The 21,321-nt window shown below is 57.2% G+C and overlaps 1 protein-coding gene across 1 annotated transcript in view; it reads right to left on the reverse strand.

Moving 5' to 3' along the window:
- Window positions 1-156: 156 nt before the first annotated feature.
- The window catches only part of VAC14 (VAC14 component of PIKFYVE complex), a 50,755-nt gene continuing 29,590 nt past the window's right edge, over window positions 157-21,321 (reverse strand). The window contains exons 14-19 of the mRNA XM_085235093.1: window positions 15,902-16,034; window positions 5,354-5,528; window positions 4,640-4,758; window positions 3,007-3,086; window positions 2,033-2,183; window positions 157-793 (exon numbers count right to left, since the gene is read on the reverse strand). Coding sequence (XP_085091219.1) covers window positions 631-793; window positions 2,033-2,183; window positions 3,007-3,086; window positions 4,640-4,758; window positions 5,354-5,528; window positions 15,902-16,034 — 821 coding nt within the window. The 3' untranslated portion in view covers window positions 157-630. The remainder of the gene's footprint in view (window positions 794-2,032; window positions 2,184-3,006; window positions 3,087-4,639; window positions 4,759-5,353; window positions 5,529-15,901; window positions 16,035-21,321) is intronic.

The raw sequence follows: 21,321 nt of genomic DNA on the forward strand, positions 1-21,321 counted from the left end.
GGAAGGGGTCCAGCCTAAGGGCCAGCGTGGCAGGGCCGCTGCAGGGACCCCATATGCAGCCTGGGGAGGATTCTGGCTTCTGGGCCTGGATGGGTCTGGTTGGGAGCCCCAAGACTACAAGGATGGAGCAGCCCGGGGAAGGCACAACACCGGGGCTGCTCTGCATCGTTCTTTTTATTTGATGGCAGGGAGCTTGGGATAGGAACAAAGAAGGGATGCGTGGCTCTCCTCCGCCCGGCACTGGGATGAGGCAGAGCCTCTGGCTAAGAAAGAGGGGCTCGGGGTGCCGGGACGCTGCCCCGCTCCCTTCCCAGTGGGGAGGACCCACTTTGCTCCCTCCTTCCCCTCCCCGAGTGTTTCTTCCCCTCCGGTCCCGCTGGCAGGAGGCCGGGCACTCAGCTGATGGTCACGGGGAAGGCATTAGCGAAGCAAAGTCTGCTCACCCTACTGCAAGAGAAGACACCGTGCCTTCCCCGCTCCCTCTCCTCCCGCAGCTTCCAAGCACGACGCCGGGCACAGCCTGGGGTCCCCCACACTGACACAAAGGGGAAAACCCCGCACCCTCTGCCCTAAAAGCACCGGCGTCTCCGCTGTCCCTGTGCCCTGGTCCGTGTTCCCTCGTCCCCGTGCTCAGAGCACGACGCGTCGCTCCGGCTGCTCTGCCCGCCCCGCTCGCTGGTGCCGCACTTCCAGGTGTTTGCTCTGGACCTTGTCAAAGTGCTGCAGCAGCTCCGTGTAGTCGATGGTGGAGGATGCCGGCCTGCGGGAGCTCGCGCTCGTCCTGCTGCCGTCCCTGCAGGGAGAGAAGGGATGTGGGCATCCAACACACGGTGCTGAGTCAACGGGCGCAGCCTCTAAGAGAGGTGGTTCCCTCCTGCAGAGGCAGGAGATGCAGTTCCAGAGGGCTGGGTGTTGGGAAAAGGTCCTCCTTCAGAAGAGCAGTGGGGCAGTGGCACAGCTGCCCGAGGATGGGGGGGAGTCACTGTCCCCTGGGATGCCCCAGAGCTGTGGGGATGTGGTCAGTGGGCACAGTGGGGGTGGGCTGGGGTCGAACTTGGGTGTCTGAGGGGTCTCTTCCAATCTTAGTGACTCTATGATGAGCAGGGGAAGGATGGGATACAGAAGAGGACGCACACATCTGGACCCCCAGGATGGGATAGCCCCGTCTTGCCTCCATTTCCCTCTTTGGTTTTAGGAGAAAGTAACCCGAATTCTCTGATGCTTCGGTGGGGCGGTGGGACAAGGGGTGTCCCCACCACACTCAGCTGCCCCGGGCTCGCCGTTATGAAAGCAGCCTCCGGTGTTTGGAGGAATGTAGGTCAGCGTTAATCAGATGCTCGAGCTGGCTGACAGCTCGGATCGCTCTGAAAACCCGGCTGCTGCGGGAGGAGAGGGAGGGAGGGGGGATCGTGGGGAGGGGGGGGGGCAACACACAGCCCCCTCCCTGCCCCACCAATTAGGAGCAGGGCGGTGGGCACCAGCTCCAGCCCTGCAGCGGTAGGGATAAAAGCCAGCCCGGGGGATGAGCTGAAAGCAGAGCAGTGGAGCTGGTGGGGGTCGGATTCATAAAGCCGTGCAGCTCAGGAGCGCTCCTTTTTTCCGGAGCTTTCATCGCGGCGAGCGCACGGCCCTGCTTGTTAGCCAGGGCTGGATGGCCAGAGCCCAGCGGTGGAGCCCCAGTGTGCCAAAAGGAGCAGGACGGGGGGTGGCAATCCCGATCCTGCAGCACAGGGGGGCGCAGGGGGCCGTCCCCATCACCATCACCGCAGAGGTGCCCCTGGGTAGCACAGCCATCGCTGCTGGCACGGCGTCACCGCGCCTTTGGGTGCCCGCACGAGGTGGGACGCATTGGGAGCTGCCTCCTCGCTCCGTCCTCCGTGGCTCTGCCTGTTTCCATAGCGACCCCACAAAGTGAAATTTTCCATCCCCGATGCCAAATGCCTGCGGATGAGGCGCAGCCCTCCCAGGGTTACCAAATATAGACAAAAAAACCCCAAGCGAGAGCCGCCGGGCGCATCCCCGCCGCACTTACGCGCTCTGCATGAGCTCGGGGTTGGGGACGCACTGCAGGCGGTGGGACAGCAGCTGGAAGGCACTGCTCTGGGGCAGCAGCATCAGCAGCCCATAGAGTGCCTTGATCAGGTAGGGGTTGTTCTTCACATCCAGCAGCTGCAGGCGCAGGTCTGCAAGAGGAGGAAGGGGATGGTGAAGCACTTTGCTCCCAGCTCCCACTGTTCCAGGTTCCTCCCAACCTGCCGGGATGGCTGCAATTTTGAGGGGTGTTGCACCAGCGATCCCATTGCAGTAACTCCTCCGTGTGACCCCAAAAGCACCTCCTGAGGTCCCAGCATCCCTCCCCCATGGCACCTCCCAGCTCTGCTCCCTGGGCTCTGTCCCCAGCAGGGCTGCCACCTGGCAACACGTGGACTTGTCACTCCTTTGTCACACCCTTTGGGATCGTGCCGTGAGATCAAAGAATATCCCAAGTCGGAAGGGACCCATAAGGACCATCAAGTCCAGCTCCTGATATAGATGACCACAACCAACATCATGGGCCTGACCCTAACCTCACCTCCCATCTACCGCCACCATTCTGATGTCTCCCCATGCCCATCTGTCCCCAAGCCCACAGTTCAGAGGTTAAGATGAGCAGGTGGGGAACCCTCTAGGAACAACTCAGAGCTGTGCATACCCACCGACACACATGGATGTCTCACATGGGGGGAAATGAGGCGTGGACCTCAGGAACCAGTGTCCCTGGGCTGTGACAGGTCCATGCCGTGTGCCCAGGCCTCCCCAACCCCTCCCCATCACTCTGTAGGGCCACTTGCTCCGATAACCCACATTGGGCAGCTCTAGCTGAGGGCTGAGCAGTGAGAAGTCCGATAACTTCTGCTCTATTTCCTCACGCAGCGCTGCTGGGAAGCACGGGGAGGGGATGGAGGGGCTGGCAGAGCGAGTGCTCCACGCACGGCACAAACCCGAGAGGAAGGGGCTGAGCCTTACATGTGAATATGGGGCACTCGATGAGCTGCACCAGCTTATCCACCTCGGTGAGGAAGTCCACTGTGACCTCCAGGTCCCCACTGAGCGCGGCTGTTAAGGATGCAGCATGACAGGAGGTGGCCCAGCAGCAGAGTGATGTGTGGGGCAGAGGGATCCCAAATCACAGAATGGGTTGAGTGGGAAGGGACCCTAAAGGCCATCTGCTCGCACTGCCTGCGCTGAGCAGGGACACCCACAGCTCCAGCAGTGCTCACAGCCCCGTTCCCCGACCTTGGCTGTCTGCAGGGATGGGGCAGCACCAGCTCTGTGTGCAGCCTGTGCCACCGCCTCACCGCCTTAAGTGTAAAGAACTTCTTCCTCAGCTCCAGCCTAAATCTCATTTCAGTTTGAAACCATTTCCCCTTGTCCCATCACAACAGACCCTGATAACGAATCTGTTCCTTGTCTTCTTACAGCCCCTTTAAATACTGTGAAAGGATAGGAATGTCTGCCTCCTGCACTGTGCCTTGCCACTTGCAGACCCAGTGTGTGCTGGGTCTCACTGCGACTCCACTAGTGGGGTCCCTAACCCTGGAAGTACCCCAGGGGATGTGCATTGTGGCACAATGGGACGTGGTTTGGGGACAGGACTCAGGAAGCGAGACTGATGGTTGGAATTGGTCCTGAAGGTCTTTTCCAGCTTAGACGATTCAATGACTCAACCTGTGCCATGTTTACAGGAGGTAATGTCCTTGAGTAGTGCCAGAGCAGGTTCAGGGTGTATGTTAAGAACAACATCTGCTCCAAAAGAGCAGTGAGGCAGTGGGCACAGCTACCCAGAGAGGGGGAAGAGTCCCCATCCCTGGGGGTGTCCGAGAACTGTGGGGATGTGGCACTGAGGGATGTGGGCAGTGGGAATGGTGGGGGTGGGCTGGGGTTGGATTTGGGGTCTTTGAACTCGGGACTTTCCCGGCCTTAATGATTCTGTGATTCTACATTCCACCAGAATGCCTGCAGAGCAAGGACAGGGTTGTGAGCTCAGGAAAGGTCCCACAGTGCCCCGTGCAGAGCCAACATAGATGCAGCCCAGCCAGTGGGGCAGGAGCCAGGATTTTGGGGAAGGGAGGCGGCTTGGACTGCACCTCTCCTTCCTGTGGCATGTTTGCAGTGAGCCAAGCAGCAGCTTCAAGGGGCTGCCACTCCCAGGAGGGACACACGGGCTGGGACATCAGTGTTTGGCCTCCTGTAGCAAATGGAGGTGAGCTGGCAGCACTGCTGACCCCTGGGATGCTCTGGGCTTGGCTTTCTCTGGGTTCTGCAGCTGGAAAAGGAGAAGGAAAGAAACCATCTGCTCTGCTCGTGTCACTGGACATCAGTCCTGGAGGCTACAGCCTCGTCTTCCTGGGAGGAAGGAGGTGTGGGAGCCTCCCCTGCTCTAAGGCAGATCAGGGTCAGCACTCAGCCACCACCGCCTTCCTCTTCTCACTCCACAACAAAAAAAAGGGAAAGGGAGGTGGCAGGCACCCAGCAAACTGCCCTGTCCTGTCACCACGTTGCCACGTGGCTGGCACGGGGACACAGCCCCTTGTGAGGGTCCCCATCTGCTGCTCTGAGCCCCCTAGATACTCCAGCCAACAAAAAGCCCAAAGGATACAACTTCTGGATGAGGTCGTAGGCGTGCTTGTAGTTCTGGGTGAGGAAGCAGAGGGACACGGTGGTCACTGGGTTGTGGCACCAGGAGCGGTACAGGCAGCAGAAGAGGTTGCGGCTCTCCTGGGGAAAGAGGAAATCATGGTGGAATGGGGGTGATGAAACGCAATGGGGACACGGCACAGAGCACCCCATGCTCCCAGCACCCGCTGCACACCCAGCCCTGCGAGTGCTGGTCCCAGCTCTGCCACAACACGAAGGGATATTTCCCCACTGCCCAGCACCAGTGCTGCTCGGCGCCCTTGGAAGATGGTTTTGGGGTGGAAGGTGGAATTCTGGGGTCCTCCCTTGGACACTGCCACTACAGGTGGGCTGCAGCTGCTCTGGGCACTGTGGTGTTTTGCAGGGGGAACAGCTGCAGAGTGGTGGGACGCCCACTCGCTGTCACCCACGTGAGCAGGCAGGGAGGGAGCTGGCAGCTGCTGGGGGGCTCAGGGGCTGTGATCAGCTTACAGGCTGGGGACAGAGCCTGCTGTGCGGGGGGGAACAGCAGGAGGTGGGCACATCCTCCAGCCACTCACTACACCCCATGGGGACCTGCATATGCCTCAGTTTCCCCATCTGTATAATGGAGCGATTTGGTCCCTGCAGCTCCAGCCTTGGGCTCTGAGCTCTCAGCTCCCTGCTACCCTTGTCATCCCCCAATGGGTGCCCATACCGGTGTCCTCAGGTCCTTCAGCTGGTTCCTCAGCTGGAAGAGCTCGGAGGAGGTGAGCAGGATGGTGTTCAGTGTGTGCACCATGGTGGAGGCAAACTTGAGGTCCTCCTCCCGCAGCAGGATGTCCGCCATGGAGTGGAAGATGTTCTCTGCGTTCAGAAGCAGACAGAGCTGCCTGTGTGTCACAGAGGGGAAAAAAACAAACAAACAAGAGGGGAAGGATCACATCACATCCTTCCTGCAGGGGTGACATGTGGGGACACCCGGGGCTGGTCCAGCTTTTGGGGCTGCATCTGATAGCGGGGGATGTGTAGGGAGAGAGCACAACCAACAGGAACTTGCAGTTGGGCACCGCCGGAGCCAAAACCCCAAAGTCCATGGACAAAGCTCTACCACCCCATAAGCTGCCCCACTGCTCTTTGAGCTCCACACTTTGAGTCCCAGGATTCTGGGGAAACTGAGGTTGGAGCAGAGCCCAGTGCGGTGCCCGCAGTGTGGCTGTGCCCCCACAGCAGGAATGTTCTGCTCCATAAACAGAATTCCCGAGGTTTTAAACACTGGAGAGACGAAACTTGAAAACCCACATTATTAATTTTTTTTCTTCCTCCTTTGTTTGGATTTTAGGATTCCTGTTTTTCTCCGGCGTGGTTCTGAGCTCCCGCATTCCTGGGCAGTTTGCATGAGGACACCCAAACCAGCATCCATGGGGACACCCAAACTGGACGGGGCACTGAGAAATGGGGTTTTTGTCCCCAAAGAGGGGTGCTCCCAGCTCTGGGTCCTGTTGAGCTCCTCGCCCAGCCCTCACAATGGGATGCTCTGTGCAGGGTTTACGTAACCAAACCCAGCCTTCGCCCTGGCCCGCGTTAGAATGGAGCGGGCAGTGATAAATAAGCTCATTTATCCCAATTATTCTTACGTAACCGGGCTGTATTCATGGGATGAAGCGTTCTCACCGCCTGGGCACGGGACTGTGTGAGAGAGAGAGGCAGCGAGGGAGGGATGGGGATGGGAGAGCAGCCCCGGAGATTTGCTCAGCATCCTCCCCAGGGCCAATGGAGCTCCTGGAGCACAGCGGGGAAAGGGCAAGCAGCCCACGTCCTGCACTGCCTGCAGCCAAACTGGGAGCTGCTCCGGCTATGGGGTGCCTGCTGCTCCACTGATGCCCTTGTACCATACATGCCAAAGCAGAGCCCCGAAATACAACGGGTCCTCTGGGGACAAACGCTTTCTGGGCTACGTTAACCCATCTCAAGAGCACCCCGTGGCTCCATGCAATGCAACAGCCCCAAACGGGCACTGCTGTGAGCAGAAGGGACAACGCTGCTGCTGTGCCAACTGACCCCGAACTGCTGCCCCCAGTCCCAGCGTTTTAGGGCAGCCGAGGGATCACCTTCCAGAAATAGAAGCTGGATGTTTCTGGTTTTGATTAGCAAGGAAGGGAGCAGCTGGTGCAGAGTGTCCGTACCCACCCGGCACCGCCGCCCGACCCTGAGCTGGCTGTGCAGCAAACTCCAGTGCTGCTGGGGCTGTGCTGTCCCCGTGTTACCACATCCCTGCCCCAAACTGCTCCCCGGCCCCGTGGGTTGGAGGGGACAACTGCCCGGGCCCACAGCTGTTGTGACAGCTGAGGCTGAGCACCAGTGAGTGGCACAGCAACGGCCCCGGGAGGATCCCAGCGGCGCGAGGGGAACGCGGTGCCCGGAGGAGGGCAGGGCTGGGACAGGTGGCGGAGATGCCGGGGGGTGCTGAGGGTGGAATGGGGCTGCAGGCAGAGCTGGGAGCCCCAGTGCCATTCCCAGCCCTTGCAAGCCATTCCCAAATATACACAGCCTGGATAAATATAGCCCAGATATATATAGCCACGTATATATGCCCCAGAGGAGGACGCAGAGCCCTGCTCTCCCAGCTGTGGGAGCACCAAGCAGCACCCACAGCTCTGCTCCCTCCTCCTCAGCTTCCCCTCTTATGGGGAACCTCGTCACCTTTTGCTCTGATTCCCACCAACTTCCCAGGCAGACACTTTTCCTGCAGAGACACAGCCAGGTGTGATCTGCTTTTTTTAGCAGCTCGACAGCTTAAAAACTCGGGTGGTGATCACGCTGCCTGCAGCTCACCCATCCATCCCCCTGCTGCTAAATGGGATCCTGCCTGTGCAGTGCTGTGACGATGGAGGGATGTGGCTCACTGCCCTGAAATGTCATCCCTATGAATGCCACCACCCTGTCCCCAGGGGAAGAAAAGCAAGGTGTGGGGCAGCTCTGGAGTCTAGCTCTCCTGGGATCAGAGCCACAACTCTACGTAGGGCCAGCACAACACCTGGAAACTGGGCTCATGCAAGGTGATGGGGAGCCCTTTGGGACCACCTGTCAGCTTTGCCCATGCCAGAGCAAGGCAGTGCCCCTCCGTGCTTCCTCCCTACCCTTCGTTTCCTGTGCTTCTTTCCCCCCTCCAAGGCTCCTTGCCACCCTTCCGCCCATCCTCATCCTACCCCTGCCAGGAAAAGCAGCATCCCAGGCAGCTCCACGGCTGGGATCCTTTAGGATACCTTAGGATCCCAGAAGGAGCAGCCTTTGAGGCACAGAAAGAAACGGGATGGGGAGAGGAGAGGGAGGAGAACACGGGGAAGTCGTGAAGATGTGGTTTCCCAGATCCCCCTTCCCTCGCTGCGATGGTGCAGATGGAAATCACCATTTTTCTGGGTGGAAATCACGGCTCTCCATTTAACCAAATGGAAATTTCGGCTCTCCATTTATCCAGAAGGAAATCACTGCCCTCCATTTTTCTGGATGGAAATCACTGCTTTCCATTTATCCAGATGGAAATCATGGCTTTCCATTTACCCAGATGGAAATCGCAGCTCTCCATTCCCCCCTTCCCCACTCCCCTTTGCCGAATCTGGCTGCAGGGCAATGGAAACCATGGCAACTGCAACGACGGCTCGTGCTTTAAAAACTTCATCGCGCTTCACATAGGAGATTTCTGGGTGCTTTGGAAGGATCTGCTGGACATCCTAAATGATGAGTGTGGAGCTGGGAGCCGTCCCGGCTGGCTCAGGATGGCCACAGAGCCTGCTGGAGCCAGGGAGGCAGCGAGAGCAGCAAGTAGGATTGGTGCCAGCTGCCTCTGTTTTCATGTGGCTTTTGGACTCTCCTTAACGTCTCACCATGGAGGCCCCTGGGCATCAAGGCTTGCTTTTCGGGATGCCGGGTCAACCAGGAGTAAGAGCACGAGATCAAAGGCTGCGAGTGCATTTTGGGGAGACCTGGAAAGCCTCGTGTTTTTTTTCCAGCTGGTGCCCCACCACCATGAGATGTTCCCAGATTGGTACATCTCTGATGCCCCATTTCTCCGGGTACTGCTCTCCTCCCTTGGCACCAGCATGGCACGAGGAGCACCCGGCACGCTCTGCCGGCACGATCAGCCAGGAAGAGACACTCAGGCTCTGCCCCCGGATCTCGAGCAGTTGCAGACAACCCCTGAGATGCTTCTGCTCCAAAAGGAAGAAGCGTGGAGTGTTTCATTGCAAACAAGAAAAGCCTCCCACGGTGCTCCTGCTGCCGTTAGTGCAACAACTGCTGCACGCCGCCATGCCAGCTCTGCTCTGAGCCTCCGTAACACCACGTTGTGTGATTGCACAATCCCCATTTCCTGGGAATGGCAGGTGAAATCCAGCCTGCTCCGCGCACGTGGAGCCGCTCCCAAGGACCAGGATTGAGGTTACAGTGGGAATGCTCACAGGAGAGCAGAGCATCTCTGGAGTTCCTCCCCAAAAGCCTCTCTGCTTGCATTTGCAAGGTCTGGAGATGGGCAGAACCAGGCAGAGGTGAGTTGTTGGACTTGGAAATGAAGCACGGAGCCTCAGCCCTTTCCTCCCTGTGATGCTCCTCTTTGTTGCCACACCACTTGGGAACCCCCAGCGACTGGAAGAGCCAAGAAACAGCAGGCACTGAGCAAAGCAAAGGCAAGCACCAGCCTGCAATCCTTGTGGAAGGGTTTGGCAAGGAGCAGTCCATGCTCAAACACGAGCAGTGCAATGCCCTGATGAGCTCCAGCACAACGGTGCCCTTGGAAGAGGTCACCTGTGGTTTGCAAAGCAGATCTCCAACCCTCCAGCTGCTCATTCGACCTGTGACAACCACAGCTCCATCTGGGAGCAAGGAACAGTGCTGCACCATGGAGGAGGAGTTCACACAGAAGGTGATGGACTGTTGATGTCCTCCGGGATGGGCTGGCAGCTAAAAATAACTGAATTTGGGAAGTTAATGGGCTGCTCAGCCCAAGGCATCGCTGAGCCTTTCCATGGATGAGACAGCTACAGGTGAAGGCCACTGGGCACATGCCCACCAGCACACAGCCTAGGAACCCCACAGTGACCCACAGATGACATTACCCAGGCTGCAGAGCTCTGAAGTGCTGAGCTGAGCACCTCCAGGATGCTCTCCCCCTGCTGAGCCCACAGGAAAGCAAAACACCCCACAAAGCCTACAGCATCCCTTCTGATCTGTGAACCCACTGACAGTAAAACCAGCAGCAGGGCCTGGCAGCACGATCCCAGCCGTGTGTTCGCAGGGCTCCTATGGCACATGCCTGGCAGGGCTGAAACCTTGGCTCTGGCCACAGCCTGCCTGCCAGGGCAGAAACCCTGTGTGTGCTGCAGAGTGCAGTGACTCAGCCCCAGCAGCTGCTGACCCCCAGGGCATGCACACATACAACGACGATGCTTTCGGGTTTTCACCTCTTTCCTCTTCCACGTGAAGGGTTTGGAGGAAGGGCAGGGGGTGGGAGATGCGTAAGGCATCTCCGAAGATCTTTCCTTTGAGATGTGTGCTTCCCTTTCAGGCTGACAGCTGTGGCCTAATTTTCACGAAAACTGACAAGAGCCTTATTTCTCCCCCTATAATTTCTTTCCGCCGCCAATAAAATAGGTTAAAGGAGCGGGCGCAGCGCTGCGCCGGGAGCTGGGGGAGGATGCTCCACTCTGGGGTGTGCACAGATTGCTGAGGTGGGAGCTGAGGCTGCGCTCACCTTCTGCATTGCTTTTCTCATAGAAGGAGAAATAAAAGCACTCCGATTCCTTCCCACAGAACTGCGACCAAGGAGCGGATTGCTGCCCTAGAGGCAACGCAGTCGATGAGGACCCAGACAGGCTGGGAGCCGCCTGCAGCTCCTTCCAGTCCCTGCTCCAAAATGGGAATTTCCCTGGGTGTTGTACTGTTCATTCAATCACCACGAGCACTCCCACATTCGGAGGAAGGGAAGTGCTTCCTTCCCACGCACTGACTTACTCGAGGAGCTGGCAGCTCTGGAGGAGCCCTCGCCATCCAACAAGGCAATTCGGAGAGCGCTCTGCGTTACGGAACTCAGCTGAAAGCACCACATCCACAGCTGCGTGCTGGTTTAGAAGCCCCAGGTGCTCCAGCAGCTTTGCACAGTGGGCCCACGTGAGATGAGAGCAGTTGATGCTCCCTCCCATGTCCCTGAGGTGCCACCTAAGTGCACCCGGTGCTGGCTGAGGACCCGCACTGTGCACCATGCTGCCTGCACCAATCTGGGATTGCAGGGAAAGCACTGAGACAGAGAGAACCTGAAACCCCCAGGAGCTGCCCCTGGAAGGAACTTGGCTGTTTTGTAAGGATTTTCCTCCCCTATGCACACTTCCCCTTCCTCCCCTCCACACTCTTGCTGACCCTGACGAGTCCCAGCCCACTCAGCACTGCTGCTCACATGTGTTTTCCATTTTTCTACAGGAAAACACATCAGCTCCTCAGGTCCCAAGGCAGCTTTGGAGTGGAGGATGCTTAAAGCCCATTTCCTGAGCCACCGGGATGTTCTGCTGCAGAAGCCGAACTCCATGACAAGGATGTCCCACCTCCTTTCAATCCAGCAGGCACAACATCCTCCATCTTCTCCACCTCAAAGCCTGAGCTGCCTGTAGAGCTTCCAGCAATGCTCTGCATGTGGCGTGCCAGTAGGGCTTCCCATTGCTACCAGTAGGGCTTCCCATCACTGCTGGTTGGGATTCCTATCACTGCTGTTAGGGCTTCCAGCAATGCTCTGTACGTGGGGTGCCAGTAGGGCTTCCCATCAGTGCTGGTAGGACATTCCATCACTGTCGGTTGGGATTCCCATTACTGCCAGTAGGGCTTCCCATCACTGCTAGTAGGGCTTCCAGCAATGCTCTATATGTGAGGTGCCAGTAGGGCTTCCCACTGCTACCAGTAAGGCTTCCCATTGCTACCAGTAGGGCTTCCCATTGCTACCAGTAGGGCTTCCCATCACTGCTGGTTGGGATTCTCATCACTGCTGGTTGGGATTCTCATCACTGCTGGTAGGGCATTCCATCACTGCCGGTTGGGGTTACCATTGCTGCCAGTAGGGTTTCCCATGGCTGCTGTTGGATGCCAAACTGTATGGAGGAGGTTTTGGGGAACGGGCAGGGATGTGCAAGGCAACGAGCCCAAGGGAGGAAAATCAGGATCAATCAAACCTGTTTGCCTGCAGGGATGAAACGGGGACAGCACATTGATGGCAAAGCTCCTGCCTGCCCCAATTAGTGCGTGAGAAGCGGGTTCCTCTTGCAGGGCAATGAAAGCAGAGCCAAGGGCAGGGGTGCAGCACAGATCGCTCCCAACAACCCCCACGGGCTGGGAAGTGTGCAAGCCGCCAGCATGCTAATGGCTCTTACGTAAAGCTGGTGGCAGGCTGGGGGCTGACCCACATACAGGGGCTGGTGGCTGGCACCTGGGGACCTTCCTGCTGCGATGGGGACAGCCCACATCTTGGGCCTCCTGTCCCATCGCGGCACTGCTCTGCAAGCCTGGAGTTGGGGATCGCTGCTCTTAGTTGTGCAAACTGGAGGAAAAAAAACCCAACCTAAACAGCTTTCTCCAGTTATTCCTTCCTGCAAGGCAATGGGGAGGGAGGGGGAAAGTGCACAGTTCATTAAAGCAAAAGGGCAGGCGGCCAGAGAGCATCCTGGCAGGCAGCGCGATGCGTTTTCGCAGCCTCGCTGCCTCCCGACACAGAAGCTCCCCTTGTAGTGATCACAGCTGTTTGGATTTTACCCGAGTTCATATCACAGTTTATCAAAGGGGCTGCATTTTTTTTTTTTCTTTCTATTTTTTCCTGAGCTTCGCTGAGGACAAGCTGAATGGTTCAGGCGGAGACAAACGCGGGTTTTGTTCTGCGTGTGGCACTGATGCTGGAGGGGGGACAGAGGGATTTTCTGGGCATGGGAACATCCAGCATCAGTGGGCTCAGGGTAAGGATGAAGCAGTGCATCACCAGTGGATGGTGGCAGCATGGCAAGACCCTAAACCTACCCCTACCCCTACCCCTAATCCTAACCCTACCCCTAACCCTAACCCGGAACCCAGTGGTTTCGACATTCCCTTACGACTGTGCAGATCCATATGGGGTTCCCAACATCTCCATCCCCTCTGTGTTGCTGGGTGGAGGCAGAAGTCCCTCCCTGCTCCAAAACAGGAGACTGTCCCCAAGCCATGGGCATCACTCTGCCCAGCATGATGTGCCAGGCTGACACCCTTCCTCTTCCAAGCATCCCCACCCTCAGCAAAGCAGGGCTGCACCAGATCTCCGTCACAGTGGGACTTTGAGATCCCAAGGACAGTGCAGGGTGTGGAGTTCTGCAGGTGAACCCTTCCCTACCCAAACTTGCTGCCCAGTGGGAACCTTGGGACTTTCCAGCTCACAGCTTAATGCCCTACATTGGCCAAATAACCTCATCTGCTCCCATTGGGATGGCCCCGTGGGGTTCCGGTGTCCCCCAGGGTGAAATCAGGGAAACCCAAGGTGATGGATCTCAGTCCAACGGCCACCCCATTACGTGCACCCCATAGGAGGAGGCTGTTGCACCACGGGGATTTCACACCCCAGCTCTGTAAGACAAGCTTGGGCAGTGCCTGTGCCTCGGTCAGAGCACAGTGCTGACTCAGGCAGCCTCTGGTGCTCCCAAGAAGGGCTCCAAAGCCAAACCCTGCCCTGCAGCACACCCTGCACATGGCCATCTCCAGCCCACTGCACAGCCTGTGGGTTTTCTTGTTTAGCCACACCGCTGGGTCACCAACCCTGCGCTCCCAGCAATGAACCTGGGAGCTGTGGGACAGGGCTCAGCCTTTTGCTTCATCCCTGCATCCCACCAACAGGCGAGCACTAAATGAAGCCTGGAAACCTCTGTGCTGGCTGCTTGGACAAGCCCCGGCACAGCGGCTGTTCCTCTGCTTTGAGGCTGGCCATGTGGCTCCAAAAGGCATGTGATGCTTTGGAGGCTCCTCTGCATTTTTCTGCTGTTCCAGACCAGCATCAGGAGACCAGTAGCTGAATGGCGATGTTTTCCTCTTGCTTAAGGGCTCTGCTGAGGCCGGGACTCTTTCAGTGCTGCATGCCAGCTGGGGCAGATAGCTCTGAGCTAGAGGGAAGGGCTCAGCTCTGTGCAGCAAGCAGAGAGGTAGCACTGAAGGAAATCACAGAATCTGCTTCCAACAACCACTCTGGAGCTACTTTTGGCAGAGAAGAGGAGGCAGGGCGGCCAGTTCTGAAGGCAAGACAGTTCTCAGCTCTGGAGATGAGCACCATTGGCAGCAGTGCAGCTCTCTTGGCACATCTCCTTAAAGCCAGGTCTTCTAAGTGGTCAGGGGGCACTGCAATCAGGTGTGCACCAAGCAGTCTCGGGGAGCCCTTTCCTGGGTGCTTCCCCTCCCCTTTCCTCCTGTCTCGGGCTTTGCAGTGCTGGTGCCACCAGGGCAGGTGGCAGGGTGAGCAGGGCACTCAGTGCAGCCACGGGCCCCGTGTCCCTGCAGAGCAAGGATCCCATATCCCAGCTCCTTTTTAGGCACACGGTGTGCCACGACCTCTGCCTCCAATGCTCACCGGGACAGGGACCAAAGTCCTTCTGGAGTCAGCAGCCAGACATGCCCAAGCCTGAGCTGGGTTGGAAAACAAACTGCCTTACCACAGCCCCTTCGCTTGACCTCACAGACCTCAGCTTGCCCAGCACTGCCAACGTGACGAGGAAAAATGCTGCGTGGGCAGTAAACCCTGCGCAACATTTCCCTTTCCATCGAGCGCTAATCCTTGGGCTGGCAATCATTACCTCAGCTAACAGGTTTATCCCCTTCCCCGCTGCCCCAGCCCCAGCTCCACCATCCCTGGTGGCAGAGGGTGAGCAGGGGATGAGATCTCCCCACATCTCCCAAGTGGAAGCATGGGGTCAGCTTCTCACCCGCTGTGCCCAACAGCTGAGGGATGCAACGCGGGAGGATGCATATGGCTTTCATTTGGAAAGCAGCTAAAAATAGCAGTGCGAGGCTCTGCCTTTGGTGGATCCCTCTGGCAGCAGATCAATCTTTTCCAGAGAGTCCTGGAAAACTTCTCCTGCTCTGTTCCCATCTTCCTCACCCCGATGCAGTTTAGCCAGCACTTGCGCTGTCGTCAGGAGTTACTCAGCAGTGCCTGGGGCTCACCCTTCCCAGAAGTGCTGCCTTGGCCCCAGCCCAGGGCACACATGAGCCACAACGTGACTTTTTTTTTGCACCGATGTGGATTTTTTGCACAACCAAACCCTGGGGTGTGAGTCACCGTAAGTAGCACCAGTCTGAGTGGGGCTCCCAGCACACCTCCAGCATGGCAACCAGGGAGGAACTGAAAGTGGCCGGCACATGAGAGAGCTTTTACGTGTGTCCCTGCCCAACCAGGGGACCTGTAGCAACTTTCCATACTCACTCATGCGGCCTGAAGGTTTGGGCACAAAGCATTACTGTGAGCCTGATACAGACCCAGCCTGGCTTAGCGGACTGGGAGCTTCTACACACTTCATTTTGTCACACACTTTGGAGAAGCAGCTCTCTTCTCCCACTGGAGTGTGCCTGGGCACAACTCGATGCCAGCACACCAAAACCAAGGGAGGAGGGAACCCCGGTCCTGCCCCTCCCACCAACATCCTTGCTGATTTTGCCTCGACCTCGCCTTTCCTTCATTGCTAAATCCATTATTTTCAAGCGAGTCGAGGAATTTATCTCCCTTGCCCCAGATTTCATTGCATTCAAGATGACGCTCTGCCAGCTGTCATAACACTCGGTTTTCCAGCCTCGGTGCCTAACTGCAGCTCCTAAATAGTGGAAGCAAAACCCACTCGTGTTGGGAATGAAGCTTCCACCAGGCAAGCACAATGAAACCACGCTGATCTGCAGTGCTCTGAGCCGAGCCAGGTGGAAGAATTCGGTCCATGTGGCACCCTGAGCCACAGCCTGCCCTCCTGCCCCTGCTGCTCTGCTCACTTCTCAGCACAAACGGGATCTGACAACACTATTTAATAGGGAGATACTTTGCCTCGGGGCTGGGAGCAAGAAATATGGTGGTGCCTCAACACGCGGAAGGCAAGCCTGTTTGCTCTAGAAACGTCAGCACTGACTACCAGCAACTGAGGGAGGCTTGTGGAAACCACTTCTGGCTGCTGGTGATGTGGGAAAGCGCGGAGCTTGGACCCTTCCCCCAGCCCACCCTGCCCATCCAGTGCTGGGGGCTGACCTGATGATGAAGGCTCCTCTCGTCTCCAGGAGTTTCCGCTCGCTGCTGAACCTCTTGAGCAGGTTGATCATGAACTTGTAGAAGTAGGAGTTCATGGTGGGGGTGGAGGGAGAGCACTCCAAGCCTTTAGGTCCTGGGGAGGAAATGAGAGCAGATGGGACACGCTGGCCAAAGCAGTATCAGTCAGTGCACAGACACCTAAAATATGGCAGAGCACTCGTGGAAACAGGAGTTCCAGGCCTCAGTCTGAGCAGAGCCAGCACTCTCCATCCCAGGGGAAGTGAGCTGACATATTTTCAGCCTTGAGCAAGCACACAGGGCTGAAATGGGCTTTGTGGGAGATGGCCACAGATCCCACCAGTTCTAGCAGCTGACAGAAGGGGTACCCAAGCTCTGAGTAAATGCACAATCCCATATCTTTGGGTAGAACTTGTAAAGCCATTCCACAAAGCAGACAGCCCCATGTGCCAGAGATGCTCCAAGCCATATTTTCAGCCCTGAATCACCACGCTGCTGCAGGTGACACAGGCCCACTTGGTCTGTCACCTCCCCATGCCCCAGGGCTGGCTGGATGGGCACAGAAGCCCAGTCACAATGCAGGAGGGAGCCAAGCTCACATACTGGAAGGCTCTTTCATGATTCCTCCTTACACACCTGGCTCAGGACTGGAAGATTAGGATGGCAACGGGGTCACAAGGGTCACAGCATGCTGGGTGAGCAGCACCACCGTGGCTGTTTGCAGGGCTCTCCCTTAACATCTCCTACAAGTGGAGGAGCACAGTGAGGCTGTGCACAGCCCGACATGGTCAGGGCTTCCATTGGGCTCCAGTGGAGACGTGTGCAGTTTGATTTATGAGTGGTGTCTGCTTCTGTCGGGATTCAGCAGAGCACGGAGCAGCCAATTAAAAAGGCAATCAGGCAGCCAAAGCCTGGGCTGATGGAAAAGTCGCTGGGCTGATTCCCACTGCGCTGATGGCAGCGATACGGGGAGGCGCAGATGCGGGCATCCAAAAGGATGGAGCAAAACCTGCTGCAGAGGAACGGGTGCCTCCTTCCCATGGGATCCCCTTCTCCAGTACAGCTGAAGCCCTGAGCCGTGCTTTGAAGCAGGCCTTTCCCCGAGCACAAGTGTGAGCCACAGCATCGTGTTTCCCCTCAGCTGCAGGTAAGCCGATCTGGGCAAAAATATTACACTGCTGAGACAATGTGCTCCGAAACAAAGGTGTGATTGTTTCCAGGCACGGATCACCCAGAGTGAAACCACAGCCGTGCCCGGCGTGTCACTGCTACAGCTGTTAGCACTTCTCACCAGTGCTTGCAAACGGGAACAGCCGCACATGGGGCAGTCCTGCACCCAACCCAATGCACTGAGGCTGGAACCCATCCAGGGGAAGTTCTGTCCCTGCCAATCCCTCCATCCCCAGGACTCCCCCCATTATGTCTCTGCCCTCCTTGTTGCACGGGCAGCAGTGCAGTGCTCACCCTGAATCTGCCATCGTCCCCTCTGCACCTTTCAGACTCACCGCTTCGTCTCATGACTTCCAGTGGTGGCAGCTGGAAGCCGATAACACAACACATCTTAGAATCACAGAGCCACTCGGGTGGGAAAAGATCTCTCAAACCCCCAAGTCCAACCCCAGCCCACCCCAACGATGCCCACTGAGCACACGTCCCTCAGCGCCACATCCCCACGGCTCTTCACTCTCAGCCGGCGGCCCCATGGGTTATGGCTCAGCGCACCGAGATCCGGCGTGGGAGATCTGTGTGAGCAGCTTTCAGTGTTTCCATGCAGCACGAGAGAGGAGCAGAGAGGTGTGACGAAAACTGTGGCTCGGTTCATTGAGGCTTGCACCTCTCCCCCTTCCCCTAGAGTGAGACTCTGCAGATTTGTAACCTGACAGATCGGCTGCGAACGCACCATGAGCGGGGCTGCAGGAGGTTTGGTTGGTACCGAGGAGGAGCTCAGAGCAATGACAGAGCTCAGCCTGGGATCAGCTGTAATAGGAACAAAAGGCAATTTTTTTGTCTGCAACAGAACTGAACGCGGGCACTGGTTGGGTCTGCAGGTGGGAACAACTTCTGCCCAAAAGAGCAGTGATGCAGTGGCACAGCTGCCCAAGAGGTGGGAGAGTCCCGTCCCTGGGGGTGTCCCAGAGCTGTGGGGATGTGGCACTGAGGGACGTGGGCAGTGGGCAAGGTGGGGGTGAGCTGGGGTTGGGCTTGGGGGATCTGTGGTCTTTTCCAACCTTAATGATCCTACGATTCACCGCCTGCTCCCAACTCCTCTCAGCTGAGTTTTGATGCTCAGAGTGACCCCCAAAGCAATTTTTCTCCCCTCGAAGTATCCAACGATGCTCTTACACAAGAGCTCCCCAGTACCTCCCTGGGCTGGAAAACAGCAAACCTCACCCAAGGGAAGCTCCCAGCCTGGCAGTGGGCTCCTGCAGCACCCAGGCTCACCACACTGCTGGTGTGCTCCTGCAGCTGTGTTATAAATCAAAAGAGACAGGCAATTAGGGATCCATATTAAGGGCCTTATAAATATATATTGTCACACAGCCTGCTTCCTTCAAGCCACCTGGCTGCCTGGCGGATGGAGCAGGCTGCAAACCTGCAGTGCCAAAGCATCCTCAAATGCTCAGGCATCGGATTTGCCTACATCAGCCACTAAGCACCAAACTTTACCGTCACAAGTTCCGCTCATTTCCCATAATTGGTTTCAAACTGGGCTTAATTAAAATCAGTGCAGACTTGCTTAACTCCAATGAAACCAAATTTAAGTGTGATCTGACCAGAACTGATTCCTTTCTGAAGCAGCATAAGCTGTTTAATGAGCACCCACCAGGACACTGGTGCTGGTTTAGCTGCAGTGATTGACTTCACGTTGTAATTGAAGCAATTTCAGTGCAGAGCCAGACTGGGTGATGGGGGGGAGAGGCTGGGAGCTGGCAAAGAGCACTGCAGAGTGGGTGCCGCGTCTTCGTTCCCATAAAAAGGGTAATTGGAGGCTGCTTCCTTATTCACAAAACACTTAGTATGATCAAGGGTCTGGGAGGAAGCGTTGCCTCCAGCAAGATTTCCAGCATCCAGACAGAGCAGCTCCTGCATCCCACTGCCAGGCCCTGTGTGTGGATGGGGCTGCTGGAGCCCAGCATCCCTCCCATTCCCTCGGAGCTCACGCTTCCAGCACTGACCTCCCTGGGCTACCCCTGCGTGCAGCTGGCCCCAGTCTGGCCCTGGCCCCACGGAGCTCAGCATAGCCCCACGCAGAGACGTGGGAATCTGCTCTGTACCTCCCCCAGCAGCCTTCTTCCCTTCCTTCCCTTCCCTAGGATGTTTTCAATCGGAGCAAAGCCTCGCAGAGCAGGATAAAAATAGAGCTGTAAAAAAAATAAATGAAATAAAGGCAGACTCCCTCTGCAAAACCCAGCATGGGGCGTAGCTGGAAACAGATGCGAGAGTGCCGGCAGCTCAGCTGGGCTCTGAGAGACGTCAGCTCAGCCCTCTCCAAAGCACAGGATGCTGCTGAGGAAAGGAACGCTCTGAAAGTACCGATGGTGCTTGGCCCTGGTTGTGCTCTGCCTGCTCCTGCACTGCTCCCCATGCGGCCACCACTGCCCTCTTTGCTATTTGGGAGACCTCAGCACATGGCTCAGCACTAAGAGGTCCCTGGTGGAGGACAGCAGTGCCCTGTCCATGCCCTGCTGCAGGCATGGCAGACAGCTGGCATCACCCCATGGCTGATGGGCAGGGCAGGAGGCACATCTGGATGCCCAATGAGGCTTTTCCTGCTGTCTTTCAGGCTGTCATTAGGGAACCCTCATCCTTTTCAGGGTGCTGAGCTGAGAGAACTCAGATACCTCGTTTACTCCCTGCTTTCGTGCTCCTGATCCCTTGAAACTTGCCTGCAAATCAGCTCCTTTGAGAGCAAGTGCTCCATTTGGTGGCACCTGCTGCACCCTGGCATTTAACAGAGAATGAGCACCGACGGGTTTTGCTTTGCAGTGACCAAGGGGGACAGAGAGAAGCCCAGGCGGTGGCACAGCACTCATCACCTTCCCATCAGTGCCTGAACAAAGCAGACCACGTTTCTCAGGGATTGTTAGCAGGCTGCTCAGGAGTAATCCACAGAATCCTGAGCGCTGCTGGTTGAAACTAATGACCTCAAGCGTGTTAGCACACCCACGTACGAAGTCAGCCTCCCCATAAACATCCTCTGGTGTGATGTGCTCTGAGGGCACGTCGGTGTCCCCACCACCTCCGGCAGGAAGCCAGGCAGGAGGGACTGCAGGGAGAGGAAGGTGCCTCCTGCAGAACAAAGGGTCGTGGTGCTGCTCCGCGCAGACAGGAAGGGATGTGCACACGGAGCTGCTGGGGCTGACAGCCTTTTGGAGGGGCTGCCCTCCAACTGTGAAGAACTGAGCTGAAGAAGTAGGCTGCAGGGCTTGCACCAGTGCTAACCGTGGTGGTAACCGCTCGTGGGCCATCTGCTGCTTGTACCTGACTTTGGTGTGGTTGGCAGAACACCCCTGAAGTAAAGCTGCTGGAAGCCAGATGGGTGTTTGGACTGTCACCCCAAAGAGGTGCCAGCCCCAGGCTTGCTCCTGCAGCTCCTGTCATTGGGGTCTGCCACCCAGGGTCACCAAACAGGGCATCGGATGCACCATCTGCCTCTACATCAGGGATGCTCCAGCAGCACTTGACCCACTTGAGATGGCAAATGCGAGACGTGGCAATGAGAAAACGCACGGCTTTCCCTCTGTTTTTCTCCAGCTACACCTCCACAGGGCCCTGGGAAAAGCAGGCAGAAGGGAAGGCAGAAGGTAACAGAGGGACTGCAGAAGGCTCAGCTGCCCCACGCAGGCAGGAGGAGGCCTGCCGGGGCTCCCACACACCCCTTCTCACCTCATTGTGCCAGGAGAAGCTGTCGGAGGGCAGCTGACCTTATGTAATGGGAGAACAAAGCAGCTAAATAAAACCCCGAGCTGGGAACAGGCTGCGGAAGTGGGACACCGTTTTCCTGACTAATCACCCAACATCTGAAGGAAACACGAGTGAATGGCAGGGAAACAACTGCATAAACACATCCCGAGGGAAGAAAGGGTGAGAGAGGAAGTGGGGGAAGCCCGCAGCGTGGCATGGGTCCCTTCTGCCTCCCCTGCTGACTGCGTGGGGAGAGTGGCACAGAGAGCCGCTGCCCAGGCAAGGGCTGGAGATGGCCACGCTCACCCACCTGCAGAGCCGCGTGCTGGGATGAAGGACAGAAGCACAGCTAGGGTTACTCGGTCCTCCTCCCAGTGAGGGCACGAAGGCAATGGGGTGACCCCAGGGGGAAGCACCAGAACTCTGCGGCCTCCCGTCCAGTGTTGGTAGAGTGATGGCATCCTGCTTCCAGAAAGAGCTCCAAGACAAAGCATGAC

Source organism: Meleagris gallopavo, chromosome 13 (assembly GCF_905368555.1).
Source record: "Meleagris gallopavo chromosome 13, MGAL_WU_HG_1.1, whole genome shotgun sequence".
Classification (NCBI taxonomy): Eukaryota; Metazoa; Chordata; class Aves; order Galliformes; family Phasianidae; genus Meleagris; species Meleagris gallopavo.